General features: G+C 41.6%; 3 protein-coding genes across 12 annotated transcripts in view; 2 read left to right on the top strand and 1 right to left on the bottom strand.

Moving 5' to 3' along the window:
* The window catches only part of ALS2CL (ALS2 C-terminal like), a 53,890-nt gene extending 43,539 nt beyond the window's left edge, over nt 1-10,351 (top strand). For 3 of the 4 annotated variants that reach the window (XM_015852969.2, XM_015852970.2, XM_015852967.2), the window contains exons 15-26: nt 816-893; nt 2,344-2,471; nt 3,196-3,369; nt 3,523-3,616; nt 4,167-4,324; nt 5,755-5,823; nt 6,433-6,606; nt 6,967-7,009; nt 7,212-7,273; nt 7,394-7,543; nt 8,695-8,791; nt 9,083-10,349. In XM_015852969.2, the coding sequence (XP_015708455.1) occupies nt 816-893; nt 2,344-2,471; nt 3,196-3,369; nt 3,523-3,616; nt 4,167-4,324; nt 5,755-5,823; nt 6,433-6,606; nt 6,967-7,009; nt 7,212-7,273; nt 7,394-7,543; nt 8,695-8,791; nt 9,083-9,154 (1,299 nt within the window). In that variant the 3' untranslated portion in view covers nt 9,155-10,349. Of the gene's footprint in view, nt 1-815; nt 894-2,343; nt 2,472-3,195; nt 3,370-3,522; nt 3,617-4,166; nt 4,325-5,754; nt 5,824-6,432; nt 6,607-6,966; nt 7,010-7,211; nt 7,274-7,393; nt 7,544-8,694; nt 8,792-9,082 lie in introns of all 4 variants that reach the window. The other variant, XM_015852968.2, reaches the window with a different exon arrangement.
* Nucleotides 10,352-11,244: 893 nt separating this feature from the next.
* Nucleotides 11,245-18,484, bottom strand: JMJD4 (jumonji domain containing 4). 2 transcript variants are annotated; one of them, XM_015852983.2, is made up of 7 exons: nt 18,373-18,484; nt 17,371-17,903; nt 16,368-16,533; nt 15,452-15,577; nt 14,677-14,944; nt 13,851-13,997; nt 11,245-12,728 (listed from the first exon to the last, which is right to left on the bottom strand). In XM_015852983.2, exons 2-7 carry the CDS (start codon nt 17,627-17,629, stop codon nt 12,417-12,419), a joined length of 1,278 nt encoding a protein of 425 aa, XP_015708469.1. In that variant the 5' UTR covers nt 17,630-17,903; nt 18,373-18,484; the 3' UTR covers nt 11,245-12,416. The 2 variants fall into 2 exon arrangements, with proteins under 2 accessions (XP_015708469.1, XP_015708470.1); XM_015852984.2 differs by lacking the exon at nt 18,373-18,484 and adding an exon at nt 18,217-18,263.
* The window catches only part of SNAP47 (synaptosome associated protein 47), a 23,407-nt gene continuing 14,546 nt past the window's right edge, over nt 18,453-27,313 (top strand). Inside the window, exons 1-2 of one of the 6 annotated variants that reach the window (XM_015852981.2) lie at nt 18,453-18,551; nt 23,845-24,400. In XM_015852981.2, coding sequence (XP_015708467.1) covers nt 23,904-24,400 — 497 coding nt within the window. In that variant the 5' untranslated portion in view covers nt 18,453-18,551; nt 23,845-23,903. Of the gene's footprint in view, nt 18,552-20,548; nt 20,630-21,200; nt 21,409-23,844; nt 24,401-27,313 lie in introns of those variants that run through there. The other 5 variants (XM_015852982.2, XM_015852977.2, XM_015852975.2 and 2 more) reach the window with 5 other exon arrangements.

Raw genomic sequence — 27,313 nt, 5'->3', positions numbered from 1 at the left:
CGCTTCAGTTTTCCTAGTGGAAAATTGGTAGGGCCAAGAAGCTTCCCCTGGAAACCTTTTGTTTTTGCCAAAAAGGGCACTTTCCACTAAGAAAACCATTCCAGTGGAAAATGTGTTACAGCTTTAAAAGTGACCACATTTTCTGACTGGTGTGGGTACGTATAAACTTCTGGGTTCAAATCTTGGGCCAAACTCTAGTGAGAACTATTTACCCCTTTGGCATAAGTTATTCCATGTCTGTTCTGCATCGCTGTGTTCTTTCCCTGAAACGCATGCTACTGTAAGCAGCCATGGGAGCTGGGAGGCAATGGAGCGAGTCATTTTATGAGTGCTTAGGAGAATCTTATTAATGCCCTGTTGACTGCACAGCAAAGGACAAAGCTAATCCTACATGGCAGCCACCCTTCCTCTTTTCTCTTAATGTGCTTACAAAGAATGACACAGCTGGCTAGAGTCACCAGAAGGTCATGGGACTTGGAAGACCATGAGTTCATCCATACCACAATTCTTGGTGACCACTATTGGAGTGGAGAAACTACCTTTTCATTCCTTGCTGTAGGGAAATAATTGTAGTAGTACTGTCATTTAAAACCACCTGGATACTCAGTACATCTCCTCCATGTTGTGGTGCCTACTGGGCTGTCTGTAGACCATCTCTTTGCTTTTCTCTTTAATGCTGCATATGACTTTTTGGCCTTTCAGAAAGATTCTTAGAATCTGCAGCCCGTAAGTAAGTTTGAGTCAGTGGCTATTTCTGGGTAAACTGCAGTATGAACTTAGTGTCATTAATTCACTACTTTTGCTTTTAAATGAAGGGTTCTGGGATTCTGCTATTGGAAGATGACTCAGTCTATGAAGGAAACTTCACGCAAGATCTAACGTTTGTTGGAAAGGTGGGCACGTATTTTCTGGAGGGAGAGTGTATGAACTCTGACTAACTAATCCATTAGTTTGTGGAAAGCAAGCAACTATATAGAAAGGCTGAGATGAAACAACAGTTTATTTTGTCTTTTTTTTTGTTACATCTTGTTTTGTTTCTTCTTTTATCCCTCTCATTCACACAATGGAGGCTGCAACAGGGAGATTTCGAGCAGCATGGGGCTTAGGGCATTGTATTGTTTTTAACTCAAGGGTTTGGGTTTTTTTGTTGTTATTGCTGTTTTTTGGAGACTTCTAGCTGCATTTCATAGTTGCAATCAGGATGTTGTACTCTCAGAACAAATGGTTTAGCCTTTATAATGGTTGAGGAGCTCAGGAAATGATGCAGAGAACAAAACAGAATTACAGTACCGGTGTTATGTAAGCACAGCCAAGGTGTTAACACAGCTGAAGGATCTTGGAAGTTTGATTTTTATAGTCTGGCCACTGTGTTGGTACATTCAACATTTTTTTTCAATTGGTCTTTCACTATGTGCCCTATTGCAGCGAAAACGAGTCCTCCAGCTTGTTACAGAAATGTATGGCAAGTCTGACGGGAAGTGTGTGGTCAGATCAGGCTGAGCTGACGTTAACAACTGATGAGTGATGGCAGCTGCAAATCAGCCCCGTCATTTACTGACTTGTCATGAGAGGAAGCACTTGTCATAATAATCTTCTTCAACCAGAGGCTTTGGGGTGAATTTTGCAGATTCTGATTGTAGTGTTTAAATGCAGCTTCCTCCAAAGCTGATTTTTAGTTTGAGTGGTTGGCTAAAGAAAAATCTGCTCATTATGTGAAGATAGAACGCCTCCTGTTATTAGCAGTAAGGATTTCAGGTTTGCCTTGGAAGACAGATTTGTTTCAATATTGTTTGTTTTTGAATTTGGTTTAATTAAATCCTTTTAAGTTTCAATCAAGCTACTGCATGCCTTCTCCTGTACTGGCCCCAGAGAACTTAAGGTTTTTCTTGGTAGCAGCAAATGTTCTGAAAGCTTTTATGGTGTCTATCTTATGCTTCCCTCTATCTATGAGGCCAAACTTGCTTGTGGTTTTAACAAGCAGTGGAAAACATAGAGGAGAAATTGCAGTTCATGTCTTTCAAGCCAGAAAATTTTATAACTCAAAGATATTGGCTTCTTGTAGTCAAGTATAGTACAAAAATCTTACCCTGTGATTGTGGTGGTCCTCACCTTCCATAGTCCTTTATGGGTTACTCATTATCGGGGATGTGTTTTCTCCAGTGATTGTTACCTTAATGATACTACTGTTTTGAATGCTAAAAATGTACACATCAGTGTTGGAAGTTGTTCTTAGTCACCATTTCAGGATCTGGCTCTGTGGAAAAGAGAATTTGAGGGCTTGGTCCAGCTTGTTTCCTCTTGCTAATGAGATCTTGGCACACCAATCCCATATTTCTCTTGCAGGGAAAGCTGTCATTCGCCAATGGCTTTATTCTGGAGGGAACCTTTACTAATAAATCGGGCCAAGGCCTTCAGACGCAAGGTATCCTGAATACATCGAACGAGCAGCTGGATGAGAGAATAACCAAAGCGTGAGCAAAACCAGCTGATTTCTTGGGTTGTGGCTTGTGTTTTGAGAGCACCTGGAAGAGCCCTGGATCAGTCACTACAGGGGTAGCGGGTTTGAAGTCTAGTGTTTATACAGGGAGAGGAGGAGGAGAGGAGAGCACAACTTATCATTAATCTTAATGCCACATGGGAGGCAGAAAACAGATATTTGGCCCCTGTCTTCCCGCTGGCCACTCATACTCCCATCCTCAGTGTGAAGGGAGTTTGGGAAGTGATTTGTTCATGCATGCACACATGCACTGACAGGCCTGAAGCTATAGAGACAAAACTAGGTTGATAAAATATATCTCCTGCTCCTTTTCTGACCCTCTGTATTCCTGTCTCAATATTTCCAGGACAGAAAAGCAAAGAAGGTAGTAAAGGAAAGAGGTAACAAAGTCTGTCTGTCTTTAGGAATACTCCTGAGTGGAGCAGAAACCCTGTGATCAATTAATCAACAAAGTTTCAAATTACTGATATTCCATGCACCATGAATTATTTTCTTATAGCCTGAAGTATCTCATTGCCAGGATAATAGACTGAAGTTGTTTTGTCTGAATCACCAGTTAGGCACTAGTGACCTTCTCTGCTCCCATAGTTCTTGCATCGATAACTCATTCAGGGGAACTTTCTATATTTAAAAAGTGAAGTCTGAAATAATTGCACCCTTCCTCAAGAAAAAGCCTAATGCCATGTCATGTCGTGCAGTCAGCTGGGCCTCAAGGAGTTCCCGGTAGAGAAGAGGTGGAAGGGAATCTATGATCAATTCCTGGAGTTCATCCATTCGGGCTGTAAAGAAGAAATGGAGGAGTCTTTTACTGGATTCCACATACAAACAAGCAAGGAGCTCCGGAAATCTCAGGAGTATCTCTTCTGCCAAAGGTATGAGTACTGCATGCCATCATTGCAGCAGAGGAGCCATTTATGTAGACAGAACAATTCCTTATGTTCTATTAACCCCCTTGTGTCCCACCTGCAATACCAATTGGGATTTGGCCTAACTGGTTTTTATTCTTCACCTGTCCACATTTTCAGGGGGACTGAAGATGTTTTCTGGAAGACAGAAGATATTCTTGAGGAGCTTGTCCAACACCATGAACTGGGGTCACTACAGAGCTATTTAGAGAAGGTAAGGGTTAAAAAGCTTTGTGTCTGTCCAAGTCATAGCAACTTCTGTGTGCTAATATAAAGCAGCAGCAATACAGTCAGTGACTTCAAAAATCTTGTCTTAAATGGGTGTGAATATCTTAGGTTTCTGAAGAAGAGGGTTTTCTTCCATGCTTTGCGGGCGTTCATTTTGTATGCAGGCAGACAGGTCAGGAAAGTGGTGACAGAGCTTTATTCTTGGTTTTCAAACACTGTCAGGAAATAACCAGTTGCTGGAAATGATTAATCTACTTCTGTGAACTTTTAAGTTGTTTTTCACTCAGCCAAGCATACCTTGAAGCCTTTGCCCTTTTTTGCATATCACAGCAAAGATCATCACAGCAGCGAGTTCTGCTAAGCACGTTTATTTTTGATAGTGGAAGGAGAGTGGGCATTTGGCACTTAAAATAGATCAAAATTATAATCTTTCTCTCCAGGCTTGTTCTCATTTGCTGACAAGGGAAAGCTGGGTAGCTGTTTAGTATTTCTTCTCTACTGATGGCTTGTAAAACTTAATTTTCCTCTATCATCAGGCATTGAAATCTTCTCTGCACCCACTGGGAAAGCTGCTGAAGGCCTTGACAATAGCTTTTCAGGCAACTTACTCTGGGATTGGGGCCAACAGACACTTGCTGACTATGGCACAAGAGGAAGTCAAGTACTATGCAAAGAAAATATGGGAGTTTTACCAGTAAGTAACGAAGTCTGAGACGTTTCCAGTGGGTGTATGAAGTAGATCATTGGGATAATTCCTTTATGTCAGGGCAGTTTTATATCACGCCACATTTTTTTGGGATACTTGCCTCAGAACAGTGTTAGATGAAGAGATAACTTGCATTAAATAAGCTCTTACGGCCCTTGGAGGTGTTACATCCATTATTTAGTACACAAACCATGGGGGTATGGCTTTAATGTGACTAACCATCATTGAGATACACCTGCTTAATGAGCTCTTACTCATAATAACTTACTTAGATAAGCACAAATATGAGCAAGATAAGTAACAAAGGTAGCAAGTGTATCAAAGCATGCAAGCAGTGGTACTCAGTACCTGTGTTTGAGTGAAAAATGATTTCAGCTTAACATGCCTCGACTCAACAGGAGTTAAGAACATGCAGTGTAAGCATGTCACTGAGGTTTGGCTGGTATGGGTATTAACTCCAAATGGAGGTTGTTCAGTAGTGTGCTTGTGCCCATGGGTACATTAGAACAGGATCAAAGGTATAACTGGGGCTGTGTTGCAGCTTGAATATCTTTTTAGCTCTGCTTCTAACTACACTTGGGTAAGATATTGCATTGAAAAAGCTAGGCTGAATAAAAGCTCTTTTCTTATCAATGTAGCCTTGAGTACTTGAGGAGGACTGCCAGCAAGAGTTACTTGTCCTATATCTGTTACTTGTTCCATATCTGTTATATGTCTGTGTTGTGACATGGAGCAGTAGAGGGAAACTGCATTCATGAACAGTACAACAGGGCTGATAACCTTAGCAGGGGTTGATGTGAACCTTCATGAGTTTCTGGGCTCAATGCGTACTTGGAAAGCTTCATTCATAACTCAAGACCTTTTAGGTGGAGTGTGGGAGATGGAACCACCTTGCTCTGCTGTGCACCTGGCTAAGGTGTTTCTGTAGTGATGCATCTGTGCCAAAACCAAGCAACATCTTCCCATTCCTTTTTTTTGTTATTGCACACTTTTTGGCTTGGAAGCTTCGTGATAAGCCCGAACTACTGTTTCAGAGTAGAATATGACCATACTCTAATGTTTATAGATGAATTAGAGAACGTAATGGTGTGACTGATCATGAAACCTCATCTCTCTCTTAAGTGGGAATACAAGCAGATGGTGCTCAATGAAGACTAGTTACGATTTCTGGAGTGATTGCCCTAGCCTTCAGAAGTTGTATTTTAAAGCACTTGTTCATTTCTGGCAACTTATGCTGGTATTGGAAAATGCCTTTGAATTGCAATACTTAGTCTGCTAAGAGAGAGTCTGCTCCTGGAGAGAGAAATCACTGTATAAAGCTCTGTTAAACAGAGGTTCCAGTGTAGGAGAGAACAGAGTGACTACAGGCACAAACTATGTCTTCAGACAAATGTAACTTTGTTCTGCTTATGCTGTAGGGGTTTGCTCCATCTGGCACTGGAACAGAAAGGTCAACTGCCCATGAAATGTGTGGTTGGAGAGGTAAGGTATGTGTTACCATGGATTGCTTAACCTTAGGCTGCTTGAACCTATGAGGTATCTTCTAAAATGCAGTAAGTGCTAATATGATTGCATTTGTGCACTTGACTCAGGTCTAATCCTCACACTTTTCTCTATGAGCTCAAAGCTTTCAGTGATTTGCAGGAGAGCAGCTTCTCCTAATTGTGTTCCATAGCAGAATAAAGGTGTGGGGATTTGGAGGTGTATGGAACACAGCCTTGCAAGATAACTCACATCAAGGAATTGTGGGAGACACTCAAGTGTTGGGTTTCTTGAGGGGGTAGATATATATATATGTTTGTGTGTATTTTTGTAGCTATCCAAACTTGGTCTAGATTTCTTTTCACTGTAGTCTGCAGACATCCCTCTGTGGGATGGGTGAATTCAAAGGGTTGATGGAATGGTAAGCAGCTGGAAAAGGGCTTTATCTGTGAAATTTATTCTTCCTTCCTTAAGAAATCACAAGTGTTCTTTGCAGATTTTGCAGTCTTATGAGTTGTTTTTTTATGTTGGCTCCTGTATAGCTGCGTAGTTTTTGGTCATATCAAGATTCTAGACTTCACTATAGGACTCAGCTTTTCTTTTCTCTGCTGTAGTGACCAGAAGGCATACAGTGTGGTCCTTCCGTTGATCTTGCCCTGCTTCTACCCTGAGCTATTCATGCTCTACATGCTCTATCATGAAAGGGAAGATGACCTCTACTGTCAAGGGATTGTGGACCTAAGTCTATTTCCTGACATCAAGCTGCTGGAGTTTCTGGATGTACAGAAGTAAGTGACCTTTTCTTACTTCAGAATGCATCCTACTGATATCAGCTGTGAAACTAACAGCCAGAGTAAGCTCTGATGGCACTAATGTATAGCAAGTTAGTTCCTTGATCCATCATTAGCTTTAGCATTGAAATCTTTCCTAGGTTTTCATCTGTAAGTAAAATCAACCCTGCATTCAGGTCAATGAATCTGAGCTATTATGTTTTTCCTTTAGCCGTGAGGTTGAGAATAGAGAGCTCAACGTATTGTCACCTGTAAGGCTTTCAGTGGGGAGATATTAATAATGAAGACTGACTGATAATGGAGTTGAGATGAAAGCATCTGCCTTCTAAAACTTCTATTTCTGTAATCTTATTTCAGGCACCTTTGGCCTCTGAAAGACCTCACCTTGACAACCAACCAGGTAAGAAGTAGCCCTAAAAGCAAAATTTGGCATGTTAGTGAGATGGTATAGATCTACATGTTGGTGCCAGCCAATGGTGGAGCTTCACTTTAGATAGCACAGAGCCCCTACACTGTAGTAAATATGTCCAGCACTGAGGAGGCATTAAGTGGCTCCTGGGGAGATGATCTGACACAGGTACAACTCTTTGTCTCCTTTGCAGAGGCGGTCCCTGATCAAAGACAAGTGTTTCCTGTCTGCCACAGAGTGTTTGCAGAAGCTGATGTAAGTCACCACCTTTAACTCCTCACTTTCTCTTACTGTAGAAATTTCAAAGTGTTACTGCTTTATCTCTTGACCCGTGTAGTGGAAACATCTTTGACACAGCTGTTTTTGCACTGATAGCACTACAGTGGATCCCCGGGAAAAGCTGCTGATCCTCCAGAAGACATATGAGGAGATAGAGAGCACTGTGTCCCGAGTGGTGGAGAAAGACTACAAGCTCCCTATGGATGATCTCTTGCCCCTCCTGATGTATGTTGTATCACGAGCTAAGTAAGTGGTGCTTTTCACTTCTCAATCCCATGGTTGTGTACTAACTCAATCCAAGAAAGGGCATCTCTACTTTCCAAGCCAAATAACATTAATGAAAAACTGGGGGTTGTCTTTTAATGTGCATCTTGTGGCCTAGTAGTGTTGGTTATGATATAGTATGGTTAGGGATTGTCTTGAGAAATGCAGTATGACCGGCATTCAAGGTTATTGTATAAAAAGTAGGAATATAAAGTCTTTGAAGGCAAACTGTTGAGGCTGCCAAAGGAATTATCTGCACACTGGGTTGAGAGAGAGATGAGAAGGAAGAACAGATCTTAAGAAGGAAGATCACCTCCACTGCAGTTCAGATGTGCAAGAAATGTGCTCAGCTTACCTTCCTGCCCTTCCTGCAGATGTCAGTCCTATTAATTTCTTTTTCAAGGGGTTTGAAAAAGCTGTAGAAAGGCTGATGGGTTACTTGGTGTTATGTTTTGAGAGTGAACAGATAAGGGTTGACTACTCTCTTCCCTCATAAGTCTATGAGAAGTCACTTCTCTGTTCTCAGTGTGGCACTGTGGTTCAGTTTGGAGACTAGGAAGGTCTTGAATACTGACCATCTAGTAATTAGATTTTTCTCATGTAGGAATGACTGTAAACATAACATGTCTGCCAAAGAGGCTGTGTCTGTGTTGCTTTTACTGGAACTGCAGGAACCTGCTTACATCCAGTAGAATGAAATTCTTTGCTTTTTTTAATTTGGCAAGTCTTGAGTCCAAGTCCTTGACTGACTTGAATGTTTTCAGTGTCCAAAAAAGGCTGAGATGTTTAAACTTAGAGCTGAATCTTGAAACCCAGAAGCTTTTTCTTTTGCATTTTCTTTTGCTGCATTTCCATAGGTTGACCCAGGTTTGTGTGCTAGGTGCCTTTCTTGATTGTAGATGACAGAGGAGGGGGAATAAGAGACTGAGTGCACAAAATGGAGGACCTGAAGTTTTCTAATGACTGGTCATCTTTGCTGAGATCCTGTCATGCAGGATCCTTCAGGGACTCAGCTTTTGGGAGGTGCTGCACAAGGAATCGGCAATGGAGTTCCAGATCTGATTTCAGACACATGTCTGTTAATGCTGGTGCCCAGAGATTTGTTCTACTTGTAGTGCTTCTTTTCCTTTCAGAATACAGCACCTGGGAGCTGAAATCCATCTGATCAGAGACTTGATGGACCCCACTAATCAAGGAGGATTGTACGACTTTCTATTAACAGCATTGGAGGTAAGAAAATGAGTGTTAACGACGACAGTTGCAAGCTGCTGTAGGGGAGCCCTTCTTGAATAGTAGAAAGACTGATGCTCTCTACTCTCATTTAATTTTAAAGGGCTATTTACATGCCTAGCACAGGTATTTTCCTCCTAGTCAAGAGAGTACTTTCACTGTTAATTTATAATATGCAGACTTAATCTTTTTATCTTGCCTTGGGGGGCACTATAGCTTTGCTCTGTGCGAGAGACAAAAGCTTGGCTCCAAAGCTCATAAACTTAATGGGTTGCTCTTTTCCTTGCCCAGTCATGCTATGAACACATACAGAGGATGAGACTCCACCAAAGAGAGAACTGCCATGTGGCTCACACCTCCTGAGCCCCAGGACCAGCAGGGAGGCTCCTCCTTTCTGTGTTTTGACCGAACACTGTTGGATGAAGAAGCAATCGAATCACTGCTGCTCCAGCTGCCTTTAAAAAGGGAAGGACGGTTGTTTTTCAGATGAGGGGTTCTTGCTAGGTTTTCTATTTGACTAGCTACAGTTATCAAGCACAGACATGCAAGTGCTGTGGGCTGAAAGCCATCTATGCAACCTCAGCTTGTGTTGGAAAGTGGAGGAGGTTTCTTTTGCCCTTGTTGATTCCACTTTCCTGATAACAGCAATACATCTCTTTCCCTCGAAATCCCATTTAACTGTTTTCTCAGTTGCTGTGCTTGTTTTGCACTGGTAAACAGACACAAAGAGAGATCATTTAATAGAAAGTGGTCAAATGAAGCCTGAAGAGTCATCGTGATGGGACTCCTGGATGGTAGAAATGTGGGATGGACAAGAGAGACCATCTCTATACACCTAAACAACCTGTTCCTGGAATGAGGTGGCTCTTGCATTCCTAAGAGGAAGATCTTTCCTCTTCTTCCCTCTGTACCTCGCCATTGCACCATAATGCTGCTATTGACTAACTACTCTGAAGATACTTCTAAACATCAGTTTATACTTTGCAGGCTCCTATTCAATCTCAGGGATATCACACTTGCACCTTGAAAATGCTGGTGCTGCTTTCTAATTCTGCAGGGGCTCGTGTGTGCCTTAAAGGCGAGAAATCTCAAATACTGGTGAGAAAACACATAAAAACATTTGGCCTCCTGCACTGACAGAGCTGCAAATACATTGGTTTTCCTAGGTGCACAGAACACCCACTGACACCAGTGGGGCACAATCAGATTAGAATTGGGCTAGTTTTTATCCTGCCTTTAATAAAAGGTAAAGGGGTTTCTGATATGCTGTTACTCTCAGATGAAACTACTAATGTGTGAATAGCACGTCAGAGCTAAAGCTCTTTTGAACTAGATTTTAACCTGCTTTTATTTTTTACCACTTGACTTTTAAATTGTCCAGTTCTGTGACTTCAGGAAAACGAATCAAAACTCTACAGACTGTTTCTTCCTGTTTGTCATAAGTATTATGCTTTAATAAATAGTACACTGGTTACAACAGTTAATATATTAGTGGAAGAGTATCCTATTGTATGTTTTACAGTAACTGTATTTAAATAAAACTGTTTAATTTTTGAGAGATTCCAGGCTTGCATACTTCTTATTTCAACCTCATTGCTGTCTTCAGACTCTTATGAGAATGTCCTTTATTGGTTTATTTTTTTAACACTAAGATCTATGGCTTGTTCACTGCCTTGGTAATTCACGGGTATGGAAGAATTTGAACTGCAAATTAGTAAGAGAGACTGAACCAATAAACCCTTGTGCACCTTTTCCCTGCAGAATCAGTATGGAGAATGTAGCTTAAACTTGACTTTAAGAATTACTTGAGCCAACCAACCTGTTTTTCCTCAGTGTATCACACTGATCTCACTAAGCCTTAGGAGGCATTATGATGTAGAGCTGTCACCATATCTTCAGGGCTCAAGATGCTGTTGGAGCAGAGACAGCACAAGGGAAAAGTAAGTGAGAGTGAGTGGCAGTGACTCACCTTCATTCATTTGAACACCTCTTAGCTACCCTACAGGTTGTCCTATCTTCTGCTATGTTGAGATGGTGGTTTCAGTGTAAAAGCTTCACTTGCATTGACATGAAGTATCAAGTAACATTCAGCTAAGCAAAACCTTTATAAAATGGCAGTGAATTCCATGGGTGTTTTAAGTGGTTGGTGCCAATACCGGTTATATAGCATGCAGTGAGACTGGGGAACACGAGACCAAAACCATGCTTTCTTACCAGTACACTGATCATCAGCTTTAAAATACTGTTTCTTATCTTTGAGATCTCATAAGGAAGAGAAGCTCCAGCTGCCTGGCTTTGAGAATGTAAACACACGTAAGTGACAGCTTACGTGTTTTCAGTTTTCATTTCAGTTGCCTAAAACTGGCCATTTCTCAGTCCAAATAAACACTCTGCCAGAAGGCTGAATCACAGAGATGTAGTCACAGCTGTTCTAAGAAGAAATAAAGAGGCTGTTTTCTCTATACTGCATTTTTTCCATGCTTTCGATATTGATTTTATTTTCAAGTACCATTTCCTACTCAAAATGCTCAGCTTCTACTTACTACAAAACAGGACATGCAAAATGCATGCATGTACAAACTCCACTAGAAAACAAGGAGATTTCTCAGCCTGTTGGAAGACTCCTACTAAGTTTATTTGTTGCTCTTACTGATCAACTCTCTTTAAAAATTCAGGAGGTTCTTGATCAATAATTCAAGTGAGCCCTAAAGGGGCAACGTAAGGTAACAGTGTGCAGCCATTTGTGCTTCTAGGCTTTCTTGCTAACCAGTAAAAGCAAGAGGAATACTTCACTAGAAGTGCTCTTTAGCGCAAAGGTAGCATTCAGGTAGCAAATTGTGCTCTGTAACCATGCAGTAGTGCTATTTGTTGTTTAAAAGCATGGCTTTTTAAGGAGATAGTACAAGGTTACATGCTCGCTTCCCTGATTCATCAAGTCTCTGCTTGATAAAACACTGTGCCCTGAAATAGTGTGTAGAAATGACAGAGTACACTCAAGCCTCTTTTAAGCTTGTGTGGTTCACACTGTTAAATTATTAATGACAGAGTTGCTAGCAGGACTTCATTTTCCTTGTATGTTAAATTTAGTCCTGCAGGCCTTGGAGCAATATGAAAGCCAAGCATACCTGAGACTTTTAGCTGTAGAGATGCCACCGTGTAAGAAACTAGTATGGAGTATTCTTTTCCATATCCAAGCTACAGCTGTTGAGACAGCTTAGGCTTCAGGGAAAGCAATAAAAAGTCTAAGCTACACCTGGAAACAGGACAGGTCTTTCTTACAGTAATTTATCTGTGATCTGCAGTGATTTAGCTGCAGATGTAAGCTTGTTCCACAGAGAATTTCTGTTCCTCTTTCCCTCAATTCATACTCATCAGCAGGTCTTCATTTATCAGAGAACAGTGCTTTTTTTCCCCCTGTAACCTAAGAGTTTTTTTTTTTCCAGATACTCAAATGCTGTCAGTTTAAAAACAACTCAGTCATCATAGGAATATACTCTCTCCCTGCTCTATAGGAAGGCTCTTTCTACTTGAATTGCAACAGCTGGTTAAACAGGGAGGAGCCATTCTTCTACAAACACCCAATTTACAGAAGGTTCATTTTACAAGTAAGAGAACAGGTAGGAAGTTAGAGGAGTGCTGTGTCTATTGCCGCTTTCAAGTGGTGGAGCAATGCCTCCGGAGGTGGAGAAAGCGACGTCAGGTCCAGTTTCTTGAAATCTTCATTAGCACTCAAAGATGTTAACACCTTCACAGTCCTCTTTAAATCGAACACTGCGTGGAGCATACCCAAGGTGGAGATGGCAGCTTTTGGAGTGTTCTTTGCTGAAGCTTCATCATCGAGGCCGTTTTCCAAGATGGAAATCCTGTTCTCTGCAATAACTTTGAGGAAATTGTAGAACTCCTTGTAGTCTATACCGGTGCAAGATTTCATGATCAACTAGGGGGAAAAAAACAGTACTGAAATGGAAGCAACTCTTTCATGTACAGTAAGAATTACAGGGACTGATTTTATCAAGCTAGTAACTACCCAGAACTGTAAGTAACCATGTTTAATAGCTCGTTATTTGTTGCATTTCCTTGATGGCACTGAAATTCTTTACCTGACTTGAAACTTCGCTATCCCCCAACGCACTGTTCCTATGAGCTACTACACGGCTGTGTTTTTATAAACTATTTTTGGAAGGTATCCATCTAGCAGCAGGAACAGCCTCTGCAAATAAATTTTACATCTGCTTCACACTTAAGATTTTGGGAACATACCAGATACAACGCTGCTCATTAATTATGTCTTCTGAAAGCAACATATTTGGAGACACAGAAGCTTGCTACCACTTTCACCTTAATTTTCCTTGATTTAGATTTGCTTTTGCAGCATAAATGATATTGAAACCAATTCCCCTGTGTAAGACTCTTCTAATACCTGTTCTTTAAATGGAAAAGCATTTATATTTTTGAAAGGGGACGTTAATTACTACACTGATTGACCACATCAATCATAGAATCATATAATTACCCAGGTTGGAAAAGACCTTGAAGATCATAAAGTCCAACTGCAGCCTAACCAGTACCCTAACTCTAAAAACCCTACACTAAATCATATCCATAAGTACCACATCAATGCTAACCTTGATAGGATCACCTTGATAGGATAACCTTGCCAGGCTAGATGTGGCTCTGGGCAGACTGGTGTGGTGGTTGGTGACCCTACACATAGCAGAGGGGTTGAAACTAGATGACCATTGTGGTCCTTTTCAACCCAGGCCATTCTATAATAGCTGAAGAAGAGCTGCTGAAGCATTTGTTTTCAGACAGCATCCTAACCTCCTTGACATATCAAATATGCACTGAGACAAGCCTTTCCCTATCATACTGAAGTAATATTTTATTTCTCAAGAAATGAAGTTGTCACCAGTCCCTATTTGCTTAGGAATCATGTCCTAATTCCAGGTATGAGATTTAAGATTGTGTGTCTCAGAGTTCTAATAAGATGTTGCAATGCACCGCTCAAATATCTGACCCTTTAATGAAGAGTTGGGCAGACAACAATATATCATGATACCTGACACTGTAGGTGCCAATCATCCATAGGGTCCTTCCATTCATTGATTTCTCTCTGGACAGCTGCTAATTCATCCTGCAGGAAGCACCACATTATAGCTACATTGCAGCCATTCACCCAGTTGTGATTAATAGAAATGGTATCCTCCTGTGGAAACAGTTTAAAGAGTTATTGATCTCTATGTAGGAAAACGGGAGAGGAAAGCTGTAACATCACTGCTGCAAAACATGAAATCACATCCATCAAGAAGGGAAATTCTTCTTTGATGCCAATACAACCACTGTGCTGAGAGGCTGTTGCTTTCTAGCACCCCTGAAAAATATCAGATTTTGTTTCCATCTGTGAATTGGAAAATGTCTCTAGCTCTAGCAAGCCTTTCAGGGAGGCAAAGATGTGGGAGTCAGAGTTGGTGTGGTGGGGGAGGTAGGGAACAAGGTTGTTATTTTTGGTTTATGAAGACAAATGTGTTAGCATTTTCCAGTAGTCGTCTGCAATTTACAGTTAGAAATCAAGATTTATATTAATAGTATCCTATTTCTCAGTGACTAATAGCACCTAATAGAAAGTGCATAAGAAAACAGAGTGCAGACAGCATCTTCTATTTCTATACTTTCCTATTTTCTAGCAGTCCATGACAGAGATTCTTAATCCAAGGTTACTATTAGCCATCATCTTGAGTAGTCACTGAAAGACTTTTCTTCCATGAATCTCTCTAAATTTTTTCATAGCCCAGACTTTTTTCATCCACAAAATGCTCTGGCAATTAAAGTTCGTTCTGATTCAAGCCTGATTATCGGTCTGTATTACAAAGTATTGGTCATCTTACCAGGTTGTAAACTTGATGATGCCATCCACTGGGGATGAAAACTATCTCCCCTGCTTCCTGCACAATTTCCACAGGGGGTTGGCTTTGGTTGTAGCGAGGGTAAACACTCCTGTCCTGAAGACCAGGTGCAGTCACATCGAAGGGCAAGTTGCCATGACAGTCCTTCAGGTAATCCTCCTGCCCTGGGGGGTAAAGCAGCCATTTCTTTCTCCCACATATATTAGCTGACCAGCTATAGGAACGGAAGACGTCGGCATGGAATGGAGTCCTGTGGGAGAAATCAGAGGTTTAAGTAAAGACAGTACCTCAAATCTTTGCAGTGAATTCATGTCTGCAAGAATCAAATGCATAGAAGTCAACCTTTACTGTGGAAACAGAGACAGGAGAGATTTAGGTTAGATATGAGGAGGAAGTTTTTCACCCAGAGGGTGGTGACATACTGTAACAGGTTGCCCAAGGAGGCTGTGGATGCCCCATCCCTGCAGGCATTCAAGGCCAGGCTGGATGTGGCTCTGGGCAGCCTGGGCTGCTGGTTGGTGACCCTGCACACAGCAGGGGGGTTGAAACCAGATGAGCATTTGAGCATTGTGGTCCTTTTCAACCCACGCCATTCTACGATTCTTCTGCAGCAAAATGATACATACATATATATATATATATATATAATTAAATACAGTGTGATGATGCCCTGTAATATTAATCTTAAAACAACAACAACAACAACAACAACAAAAAAGTAGAGTATGTAAAGATGAAAGAAACCAAAGTGTCTTACCATGAACCTTTAGGTCCCATGTAGACAAACCGGTAATCATCCACAGCTATAGCATCCCAGTATTCATTCAGCCAGTCAGATGAGAAATACACAGGAGTTGTATAAACATCTTGCTCTGGGAAAGCTCTGAAAAAGATAATGTAATGGATATAGAGCTTAGAAAAATGCAGCACTGCTCCTTCTACCTAAATTCCCAAAATCTAGAAGTAGAGACCTGTTAGGTCTCTCACAGACCATTAGTACTTTGTTTCCTTCTCTTTTATTTCATTTACAACTCCACGTTCCCTTTAAAATGTGTGCAATAGTGCATAAGTGTTAATAGTGTTAAGTGAAAAGGGGAGGCAGACACTGACTAATTTCTTCTATTAGAAGTCAAAGGCACATGCAAAAGTGAAAACCAGAACTGAAAACAAAGAAGCTGGATTACAAGCAGGACACGTTTAAAGAGGAAGTTTTAGGTGAAAAGGTCCTGGCCAAGCATAGACAATGCAGGCATCTCACAAGCAGCAGGCTGGGGTAAAATGAAACACAAGCTGAAGAGGTTTAATGACTGAGAAGGTTAGTAGAAAAGAAAATGGATACTAAAGGGTTATACCCTTCTTTTTAAGAAGTAGCCAGCAGAAGACAAATGTACAGGCGCATAGTTCCTGCAGGGCTTACGCTCATTATAAAGACAAATGGAAAGGCAAGTGCTCAAGAATGTGAGCTTCTCCAGGAAACAGTGATCTCTTTAAGACTCTTACTGTAGACACTACCCAAGAACAGTGCAATACAGGACTGTCATTTCAGGGGCCAGGTGCTAACAAACAGTACTGTCCGCAATTGAACAGGTGAGCAGTAAAAAGACAAGTGTTAAGGCTCCACAGCAGCTTGCTGTTGTGTGTGGCATGCAGGGATTTTCACAGTGCTCTCTTACCTGCTCAGGTGCCAGTCCTTTAGATAAAGGCACCCTCGAGATGAACGGTAGCCATTTTTAATGTACTCTTTCCAGTAACTTATGTACTCCTTGAAGGGGAGCTGCTCTTTTGGGTTAGAATTGTACTCCTTGACATCACAGTTGGCCACAGGTACTATAGCCTCTCCTGAAATACAAACTCTTTGAACTCAAGAGGGAACAGAAAAATCTGATGAACAGAATAACTAATCTGGGACATGGTTTAATGGGCAATACTGGTGGTTGGTGGACAGTTGGATTAGATGATCTTACAGGTCTTACCAACCTTAATGATTCTATGGTGCTGAAACTGAACTCGTTTAACCTTATCCACTGTAGAAACCTCTATGGCCTGGACACTGTCATGCAAAGTACAGCCCAAATACATAAAGCAACAATTGCTTGCATTGAACTCACTCCCAACACCTCAGTTCTAGGCAAACATGATTCATATCACAAGATATTTACTTAATGTGTTCTTCAGTTTCTTCTTAATAAACTGTATTATTAATTTAGAATCAATACACACTAAATATATCAGTAACTTACAGACTAATGACTTGCTCTGAGATTTTTCACTGCAAATGGATGATGTTTTCTTTTGTCCATTCATCAAGTGTTGGGCTGCTCTTGCAGTTGAAGTCAGGCAGGTATACAAATTGGTGTGGTTATGGGCAGGACTATGAGCACCCTGAATAACCTGTATATGTCCCTTTTTATTGCAGGGGTGTTGGATTAGATGGCCTTTAATGATCCCTTCCAACTTAAATGATTCTATGATTCCATAAAGAATGCTTCTTATGTTAAGAATATCAATTCAAGGTTAGAACCCGTGTGAGACAAGAAGTATACAAAATGGACACATTAACTTTGAAACAAAGCTTGCAGAATCACTTTGTTTTGTCCAATGGTTCAATTTTTAGACAAAGTTTGGTTTCATTTAGCAGCGTATGTTTCAACAAGGTATTAAAATGCCATGACTTACCAAACTCCTGCAGCAGATGATCGAAATCAGGCTTCCCACCCCAAGTTACCCAATTCCTCCTGCTGCCCCAACCATCAGTGAACTTCTCTGAGAAAACACAGGGCTGGTTGGGAATCAAATAATCCCGAAAGAAGTCCGAATAAGTGAAGGATTCGATTTTATCAATGAAGTCAACGTGTCCTGTGGAGAACGTGCCCTGAGACGAACTGCTGTAGTCATGAAAAAAGGCGGTGGAACAGGCAAATGTTGCCCTGTCCATGCAGGCGGGATGTTCCTCCAAGGCAGCTCAGATCAATGCCAGCATAGAAAAGCTTTGCTTTAAAACATGCCTCGATTCTCTCAGTCCACGGCAGCTCATGGGGAAGTAGAAACGTTCAGAGGCAAAGAAGGAAGTTGTGCACTATGCTGGGATAAATAGGATCCACAGTGCTGGGATAAATAGGATCTTCCATGCTTTGTAATGGTTAATGTAACAAAGCTTGGTATCACGCTGTGGAGATGCTGCTGTGGAGATGCTGCTCTTCCCCCATCACCTAGAAAGGCAGAAATAGTGATGTCAGTGGGAAATCTCTTCTTGATGAAACACTGGGAACACACACACATATACAGAGCGCTTATACAGCAAATAACTGTGCTGGGAGCACTCACCCTCCTCAGACCCTCCATGGGGGTTGGGGAGGGGGGTGGGTGCTAGAGCTAAAATACGACAAAACATCGATCAAAACACACATACACAAACAACCTACAAAGGTTTAATAAAACAGAGGAAGGCGGATGAGCACAGAGGACCGGGCCTACAACGTAGATAAAGCCTCCAGAAGAGATGGAGCTCTGAAGGCACCTCACCTTGGTTAAACAGACGGCGCCGCCATTTTGCGTTCCCCCCCCCTCCCCCCTCTCCATAGGCAGACACACACTTTGTCCCCCGTTGGGCTCACGGCTCGTCCACACAACAGATGGGAACGAAGGGAGTGGAATGGATACTGAGAGGCTTCTACTTACCCCCAAACCCCGCGGGGAGAGAGAGGAGAAGGGAGGAATGGAGTCCGGAACCTCAGAGTCGGGGAGGATGGATCGGGGGGAGAGGGAGAAGGGATGCGCAGCGACGCTGGGCTCAGGCAATAGAAACGGGAGGAGGGCGCAGGCGTAAAGCGTCTCTGCGGTCTGTGCTGCTGTGAGGGGTGAGTGAGGGCTGGGGATGGAGGAGAGGGGTAGAGATGGTTGGGAGCGGGGTAATGGTGTAGGGAGGGCAGTTTGGATGGAGTGGGTGAAGATAGAGGAGCCGGGTGGGTGTCTGGCCTGCTTATGTGGGGGTAGGGGTCACGTCGCAGGCGGTTCTGGCCGAGGGGAGTTGAAGGGGGTTATCATAGAGATACATTAGGACAAGAGATGAGGGTTGTAGTAGTGACTGGCAAAAAAGCGGATTTTCATCTTTTCTTGAGTCTAAACAGAAAGAAAGGGGTGTCACAGAACTGGCATTCGTCTGTTTGCTGACTCAAAGGAGCCCCCCCCCCCCCCCCCCGTCTGTTGTGTTGTTTTGGGGTCAGCAACTGGCTTGTGTTCTATTTGGGGTGAGGAGAGGGAAAAGGAATGGGAAAGGGAGGGAAGTGTGTTGTTGTGGGTATGGAGAGGGTCCAGCTTGGGGGTGAGGAACAGAATGTTGAGGCTTGAAGATGGCAGTCGGACAGGAGAAGGGAGGAAAGGTGAGGAGAAAGAAGGGCTCAGTGCTGAACTGGGGCAGTGGACTGTGCAGTTTTGGGCTCCTTACTACAAGAATCACACTGAGGCCCAAAGCACTTTCAAAGAAGGGTAGCAAAGCTCTGAAGGATCTGGAGTATGGATCTTAGGGGGAGGGGCTGTGGGAATTGGGGTTGTTCAGTCTGGAGAAGAGGAGGCTCAGGGTAGTGCTTATTGCTCTCTAGAACTGCCTGAAATGATGGAGCAAGACTGGGATTAGACTCTTCCCTGCTAACAATGATGGGGCTAGAGGTGATGGCTTTGAGTTGTGCCAGGGGAGATTCAGGTTGGATATTTGGACAAAAAAATGCTTAGAAATTATGGTAATGTATTGGCACAGGCAGCTCAGGGAGGTGATAGAGTCACTGTCTCAGGAAGCACTAAAGAACCATGGAAATGTGGCACTGAGGGATGTGGTTTAGTGGTATCTTAGTATTCTTTTTTAACCATAATGTTTTTACGACCCTGGGAGGAAAAAGAAGTGGGACTTGAGAAGTGGAATTCTGTGTTTTGAAATGGGGGGGTCAAGGCAGAGTCAAGATTGAAGAGGAAGCTGAAGAGTGCTAATATGGATGCAGGGCAGCATGTATTTAATTAGATGCAGGAGGATTTGGTGGAATTATCTTCAAGAGAGCTGCTTTATATCAGGCATACAATCTGATTTTGGGTGGTGCTTTCTGGAGCCAGGAGTTTGACTCAGTGATCCATGGATCCCTTCCAACTCAGGTTATTCTATGGAGAAGCCCCTCAGCCTTGAGCCATCCTTTAGTAGGGCTCTGTTGGGTCTTTTGGAGAGAAGGGAGATGAATTTCACAGTACAGAGTTACTGTGGATCATTACCTGTTGTATTTCTTCATGGGTCACCTCAGAGTACATTGTGTCTTGTAGCATCATTAGGGGAATGGCAAAGTTACAAGCTTGGTGTGGGCAGCATGTTAAACCTTTAGTTAAAAAGGACTCAGTACTTGACAGTCCTTATAAACGTTTTTAAAATAAGACTTGCTGGGCTGACACAGCTGTTAAATTTTATTTGTGAGATGGTATGGTTTGGAAGTAAACCATCAAAGATAGGGATCGTATGGAGCTCTTGGATGATGGAGGACAAAAAGTAAACATAGGTATATTGGAGACGTGTGGAGAAGTGTTTTGCAGTTAATTAGCAAGAGGAGAGGAACCTGTGACTGAGTTTTGGAGGCTCTCAGGTAGGCACATTGAGAAGGGATGATCTGTTTGTGAGCTGCCAGCATCTTCTCAATACATATGCAGCATCTCCTCACACCTGGGGCAATTAGTAATGCTTACATTTCATTGAGTGATCTCACAGCACCTCAAGAGAAGGTGAGTCACCTTCTTTTTATAGAATCAGCCGCCACTCGTATATTAGCTAAGGAATTTAGGCAGTGCTGTGACACTGTTGGAAATAATCCCTGTTTCATTGCTGTTGATCCTAGTTCTTGCAGTGTGTGTGGTAGCTGTGTCAAGGATGGCAGTATTTCTAGCAGTTCAGAAGATACAATTGCAGGTTAGTACCCATCAGAGACATGTAAGATTCAATATACAAGTGTCAGACGTAAAGCAAATATATCATGTTTCTTTTTCCATCTGACTTCAGATGGTTGCACACATCTTTATTTTTGCTTCATGCTGCTTAAGTTTCCCATGCGTTTTAATTAAACGCCATGAAGCCTTGTGTTAAATTAATAGCTCAGTAGTTGAATGCTTTTAGACAGCAGCAGTGCTGTGTACCGTGGTATCTGTTTTGTTTACTGTTGAATAAAATAATCCTTGGTTTTCTTCATGTGCATTTTCATTTATCCTGTGTTTTTCTTCTTGTCTGAGTGGGTGGGGAGGGGGGGGACATGGACAGGGTCTAAGTTGTGCAGAGCCACTGCTAGTTAAAGCATGATTATGTTGGGGAAAAATGTACTGAAACAATAGATTTAATCACCAAATAGGCTTTTGTTTGGTAATTCTGGCCTCGGGCACAAAAAGAAGCTGGCTGTCAGGCAAAGCCTCTGAGCTCTCAGGTGAGTCAAAAGTCATATGACCCAAGGCATGCACACGTGTATATATACACCAGTCAAGTGACAGCTTTGTTTCTTCCCCTGGTCTGAGAGGACCCATTTACTCCTAGATCCAGGTTCTAAGCATACCTTCTCTGTTGGATACATGTAGCTTTATTTCACTTGCTCTCTTGGGTTTTGAAGAAGAAAAGGAAAACATTTTTCATACGGATGGACAGATCTGTAAATGTAGCAGGTCCCAAAAATCCAGCTGAGGTTTCTACAGCTACAGATAAAGGTAAGGAGCTTGAGAGGTGGCTTAGAAATGTACTTGAATGGCACAGCTGCCAGACTTGTGTATGTTTTTACATTTGTACTAGCAGGTGTCAGAGAATGTGCTGTTTTAACTGGGTGTTGGTGATAGTTTGTAGGACTCAGCCTGTGAAAACTGGCTTTATGCTGAGATTTTACACAAGTTTAAAGAACTATGTGCTTGTTTCTCCTTGCTGTGGCTATATGCCTTTGTGAAGATGGCTGTTGCTGTTGGCAGGGACTAGGAGTTGTTTCCTTGTTGACTCTGTTCTACTGTGTCTCAGCAGCGAGGGCTAAGAAACATCCTTTTTGCTTCCGGCTTCCTCCTGTGATCCTCTGCAATGTATATCATCTTTCAGTGCCTCCATTTCTTTATTATCTTTATTTATTCTTTAGAAAAATAGTGCATTGGAAGAGAGCTTAATGTTATCAGCAGCGTGTAGGTAGTTGCATTATTCAGAATAGGGTGAAAGTAGCAAGTTTCATGCTCTTGAAATTGAGTGGTGGTGGGGTTGGTCTTAAGCCTGACACCCTTGATAGATAGAGGGAGGCTGCTGGTGTGTTGTTTGTTTCATTGAATTCCATTTAACTTTGCAACATGTTTAGGACACGAGAAGCTGGAGGATGAAATACAAGATGTTTATTTTGGTTTCTTCTTTGTTGGCTATCGTATTACTGTTACCAGTACTTCTCAGAGAAGCTGAATGTTGCCTGAGTGTTTATGCTGTCTTACAAACGTGCTGAGTGGGTGATGATGTCAAATCTTTTGAGTATGTGATATCAATGAGGGAGAAGATATCTCTGAAAATGTTTTACCCAATTGCAGAAACCAAAGTTAGTGTCAAATCCAGGCAGCTTCAGGCAGTTAAACCTCTGCAATTTCTAATTCCTGTTGATTAAAGCTGTAATATGATTTAGTTTCAAGTGTCAGTGATTTTAATAGTAATTTAACTTTATGCTTTTGCATACATACTGGTGTAGTTGTCAGATATGCTTATAGAAATTACATGCTGGCAAGGCGTTTTGTAGAGCTCTAGCTTTAACTGAGCACCTTGTGATAATGCTATACACCAATCTATAAATTATGCTATAGTCAAGACTTTGAGAACAGTAAGAATGAATAAGCGAGTAATTAAATCACCATTACGTAATGATTGTTCACAAGGAATTAAGTCATGGAACGTAACTGGTCTTCAATACTCACGATGGAAACCAGCGCTGTGAAGGAGATGTTGCAAGAAACAATCTGATTCTTTGGGAAGATGTGAACATCCAGATATATTTCATTTAATTTACCATTCCAAACTTGAGATTGTTTTGCTTTAATCAGGTCAGGACTTAAAACATATCAACTCTGTGTTTGTCTGCTGGGATTCGGGATACTAGTGAGCAAGACTTATGGGATTAACTTTGCATCATCAAGTAGCATCGCAGGCTCCTAGGAAAACATGGGCTGTCAGAGGTGTAATGAAATTGCCATTGCCCTGGGTGTTGTCAGTTCGCTCTGAGCTGAGCTATCAGTTCTTTTGTCTCTTTTAAGCCTCTGCCTGTTCTGCTGCTTGCTCTCGTACCTAATGAATGGTTCTATATGCTAGGCCAGCAGCACATCTTCTCACATCTCTATGGCATCTCTTTCGTCTGAGTGTATTTATAATTTGATCTGGGGACGTATCAACTGAGTGTTGGTAGTTCAGAGTGGAAGGACGACCGTCATGGGTTTGTGTTGATGGCCTCATGTTGATGCTTTCTGGATGTTCTTTATGTCCCATGTGGTGATGAGGTGGGGAATGGTGAATCGCCATCCCTGGATGTGTTTAAGAGCCGTTTGGATGTGGTGCTCAGGGACATGATTTAGCAGAGGGTTTTTAGAGTTAGGGTACTGGTTTGGCTGCGGTTGGACTTGATGATCTTCAAGGTCTTTTCCAACCTGGGTAATTCTATGATTCTGTGATAGCTTCCCAGAAAAAAGGAGTGTGTGAAAGACTCAAATGTGGTGAAAACTTTGTGTTCCTATTATTGGTAGGTTCTCCTCCATGCAGAATTATGAACGATATCCAGTGAGTTAATGCAATGCTCATTTGATGTCGATGCTGTTGTAAATCACATGCTGAAGCGTAATGAGAACATTCTTAGAAGGGGAAGCAGTGCTGTTAAGGAGCAGATGAAATTACTGGCAGTCCTGTTCAGAAAGGGTGAGGTGGTTTTTTTTTGTTCATTTTCTTAGAAGGAAATAGGAATGGCTTCCAAATGTTGTAAACCATCTGCAGCAGTTTCTAAATCTGTGTTGTGTAAGTACTCAGAAGGATATAGCGGATGTGCTGGAAACCAGCTGTGGATAGGATTCGTTATTGGAGTGTCTGTAATGTTATGTGAGAATTCTTTACAACATATAAAACATAATGTTTTTTCACTTTCATTCTAGTTTATTTTTCTGGCTTTGAAGGTGTTGCTGTTGTGGAAGAGGATTTGAACAGCGAGCTGATGAACGAAGACATCCGCATCCATAGCTGGCCTTGTTCTTACTACGTGGACACCAACAAGCAATGGGTCTCTGGCAGACTCTCACTGACCCCTGTTGCGATCAAATTTGCAGCTGACAAGACTGGGGAGGTTTTGGTCAACTTCCATCTTTCTAGTATCAGTGAGATCAAGAAGGAATCATCAAATTTAATCTTTAGCTCTCTTACCATCTTGGAGAAGAACACCAAGCACTGGTTCAGTTCTTTGCAGCCCAGCAGAAATGCGGTGTTCAACATCCTTGAGCACTTCTGGAGGGAGCAGTTGCTGTCAAGTGAAGGCACAGGAGCAGAAGCAGCAGCCTTGCAGTCAACAAAAGGAAAGGAACTGACTGGGTTATTGACTGGGTCTCAGAAACGACTGGAGGACACAGCAAAAGTGCTGCATTACCAGGGCGAGCAGTTTGATAACATCATGAAAGGGCTCAACAAGATCGAAGGAGACATGGATGTGGCAGACAGGTATGGTACTGTAGCATCTTCTGAGCCAAGTAGTGGTTGTGGGATTGTATGCCATAAAAGAGAGCTACAGAAGTCTTTAGGAAACTGAAGTGTTGATTTGCAGTAGAAGTTTAAGCCTCTGGTCTCTCATCAGTCTAGTTCTTGTTGAGATGTTGAGCAGCATCTTGATGTTGCTTCTGTATTTCTGTCTTCCTGTGTAGCATTTCTTCTGCCTGGATAAATTATTTCCATATATGTGTCCTCTGTCCTCAAAATGGCTTTTCAAGCTCTTCTGAGTTTCATCTATGATCAGCAGAAATGTTAATATTTGAGAGATCTCAAACAAGGCTTGTTTTGAGAAGGTTGAAGACTAGTTAAAGGAAAGATACAAATTAATACTGGCACATTTTGGAATACATGTTTTTATCAGGTGTCCTAGAATTATACATAAGTGTGAAATACTCAAAGTTTGGTTTATTTTTTAAGCTGTGGAGTAGCCTATGCTGCTGTGGCAGAACTCATGAATAGTAAGTGGTTGGTATCGCAGAGTGTTTCAACTTCGTTATTTAATGACTGCCATTTAAGGTGAATTATTCTATGCTATTTTGTGTGCAAGCTGGACTCAATAGCAGTCTAAAATAGACAAGAAAGTTAATAGTATTGTCATGTTTAAAGATCTGTAGCTGTGAGCGTCTTTGTGGAAGCTCTGACACCTGCATAAAGAAACAAACACGCTAAAAGTTCAGTCTGGTTGTTCTTGGAAGAAGCATTTGTTTGTAGAAAGATATGTCTCAAGGAAAGTTTTGATTTCACATTGATTCTGGTGATACTCCCCATGCCCTTTAATGAAGAGCCAAGATAACGGAAAGCTTCAGCAATAGATTTTAAAGTTCTGTAGCAATAAACAAAGAGTAGGAAAATAAACAGCTGCTCATTGTTTTTGGAAAAGGGTTTAGTTTTGGGTTAAGATGTGCTGGGAGCTATTACTTGTCCTTGTGAATCTGAAGAACTAAATGCTTTGATTTTAAAAAATGGAAGAGTAGAGAAAGACCTTGACCAAATCTTAGGTGATGTTTTATTTTATCTGATCTATGTAGATTTGAACCGATTTCCTCACAGACTAACACAAAGTTAGGAGTCATAAACCTGTCTGGTTTCCCTTTCACATGCATTTTAGGCAATTCTAACACTTGTTTTGTAACACAGTGTTCGTGTATGTAGCTTGATTCAATAAATCCATTCCCACTCCTGACCAAGGGTATTCTGGTAAACTGAGGACATCTTTCTTCATCTTCCTAAACCATGTAGAAAACGGATATGATCAGAGCTCACTTGATTGTTGCATGTTGGCTAATACAGACTATTAACATAACTAAATATGCAGGTGTGTCTTATGTCTGACTCTTGCAAACTTCAGAAGCTTACTGAGAAATAACCGCATGGATGAGATAATTCAGGGCCATTGTACACATGTAAAAGATTTTGTGCAGACAGGTTTTAAGAGGGAGCAGACTTCTCTGTGTATTAAAGGTTTGGTAGCAACATCAATATGGTGAGGTTGTCTTTGATAAAACAAGCCAGGCTCCTTTTTCTGTCTTGATATGTTTAAAACTTTGATTTTGTGGTTGTATGTGTGGGCTTTTTTTTAGGTTATTAATTCTGTTCTTGTTCTTTTTGGGTATATACAGCTGCTTTCAAGTGGAACTGTGTGCAGATGAGCAGAACTGAGTCTGATGTGCTAGCAGATGTTCGCAGACCAAAAATAAACTGATTCCTTATGAATATATTGCTATGAGAGGACAAAGTACTCTGGTTGCAAACTTTCATTTGTGTATAAAGATGTACTGGTTTGTTGATATAGGGGGGTGACTCCTCCATGGAAGGCCAGAAAAGTTGGCTGGAGCCTTTGTCAGGGCTGCACAACGGAGAAATCTTGACTGTAAATCAGACATTACACAGCCAGGAAGTTAGTCCCTTGGGAAAGGGGGGGGGAGAGTGAAGGGATAAAGGGATAAAAATTAAGGCTAAAACCTATCAAGAGTAAGTTACCACAGTGTAAATAGAAGTTTAGATTTGTCACACTGCAGCTGTTCTCAGTAAGTGAACACACGTGCTCTTTTCTCACCGTAAATGTGATGAGAGAAGCTTACACTGCAGTAGGACTTTAATGATTTCTAGTAGGTTTGGACGCAGGCGTAAGCTGTCATTGTTCTGGAATACCTTGTTGTAACTCTTTCATTCACCAAGAGGCCAGAAAACACGCTTTGAGCTCTGTAGGAGTGAGATCAGGTCAGTTTCTGTTTAGTTACAACGTGTAAGTCACTGCATGGCTTTTAATTTGGAAGATGCTAGCAGAGCTAAGAGGGTTTTTTCAGTCTTTCTCCATGCTGAACTTAAGTTGAACCTCATAGTTACAGAATTCAGCCCTAAATCTGTGACACTGTGCCATTTCAAATTGTGTTAGCGCAGAACTTTGTTACATCTCTTTCAATGTGTCTTTTTTTCCTTTAAGAAGTGTCACAGCATTTTCAGAGGGCAACAGAGAGCTCCCAGACCCATTGCTCATCTTACATGCTGTCAACATAAATGTATGATACCCATGCTCTAGTTGGGAGTATACTGTTAAAGCAATTCATTCTGCCTCTGTCTATGTGTTTTACTCCCAGGGTGCTTTCTTTTCTGCTTTTCCTTGCAGATGGATTTCTTTAAGTAGATCTGCTTAGGAGCTGGTGCATAACTTTGTCTAGTAAATAAGGAGTTCAGTTAGTTTCCACTTTCAGATTAGACTGTGTTTACAGCCAAATTAAGCAGGATCTTAAAATGGCAATGTCTTTTCTAGAACCATTCTGATTCTCTCATGGAAACTGAATCATTATAAACAATATCTTGAGAGCATCATTGAGATATGTATTTTATCAGGTAGTACCTTCTGTA

The sequence above is a fragment of the Coturnix japonica genome, chromosome 2 (genome assembly GCF_001577835.2).
Source record: "Coturnix japonica isolate 7356 chromosome 2, Coturnix japonica 2.1, whole genome shotgun sequence".
Classification (NCBI taxonomy): domain Eukaryota; kingdom Metazoa; phylum Chordata; class Aves; order Galliformes; family Phasianidae; genus Coturnix; species Coturnix japonica.
The sequence above is the reverse complement of the archived record's forward strand: the minus strand, read 5'-3'. Positions and strand labels throughout refer to the sequence as shown.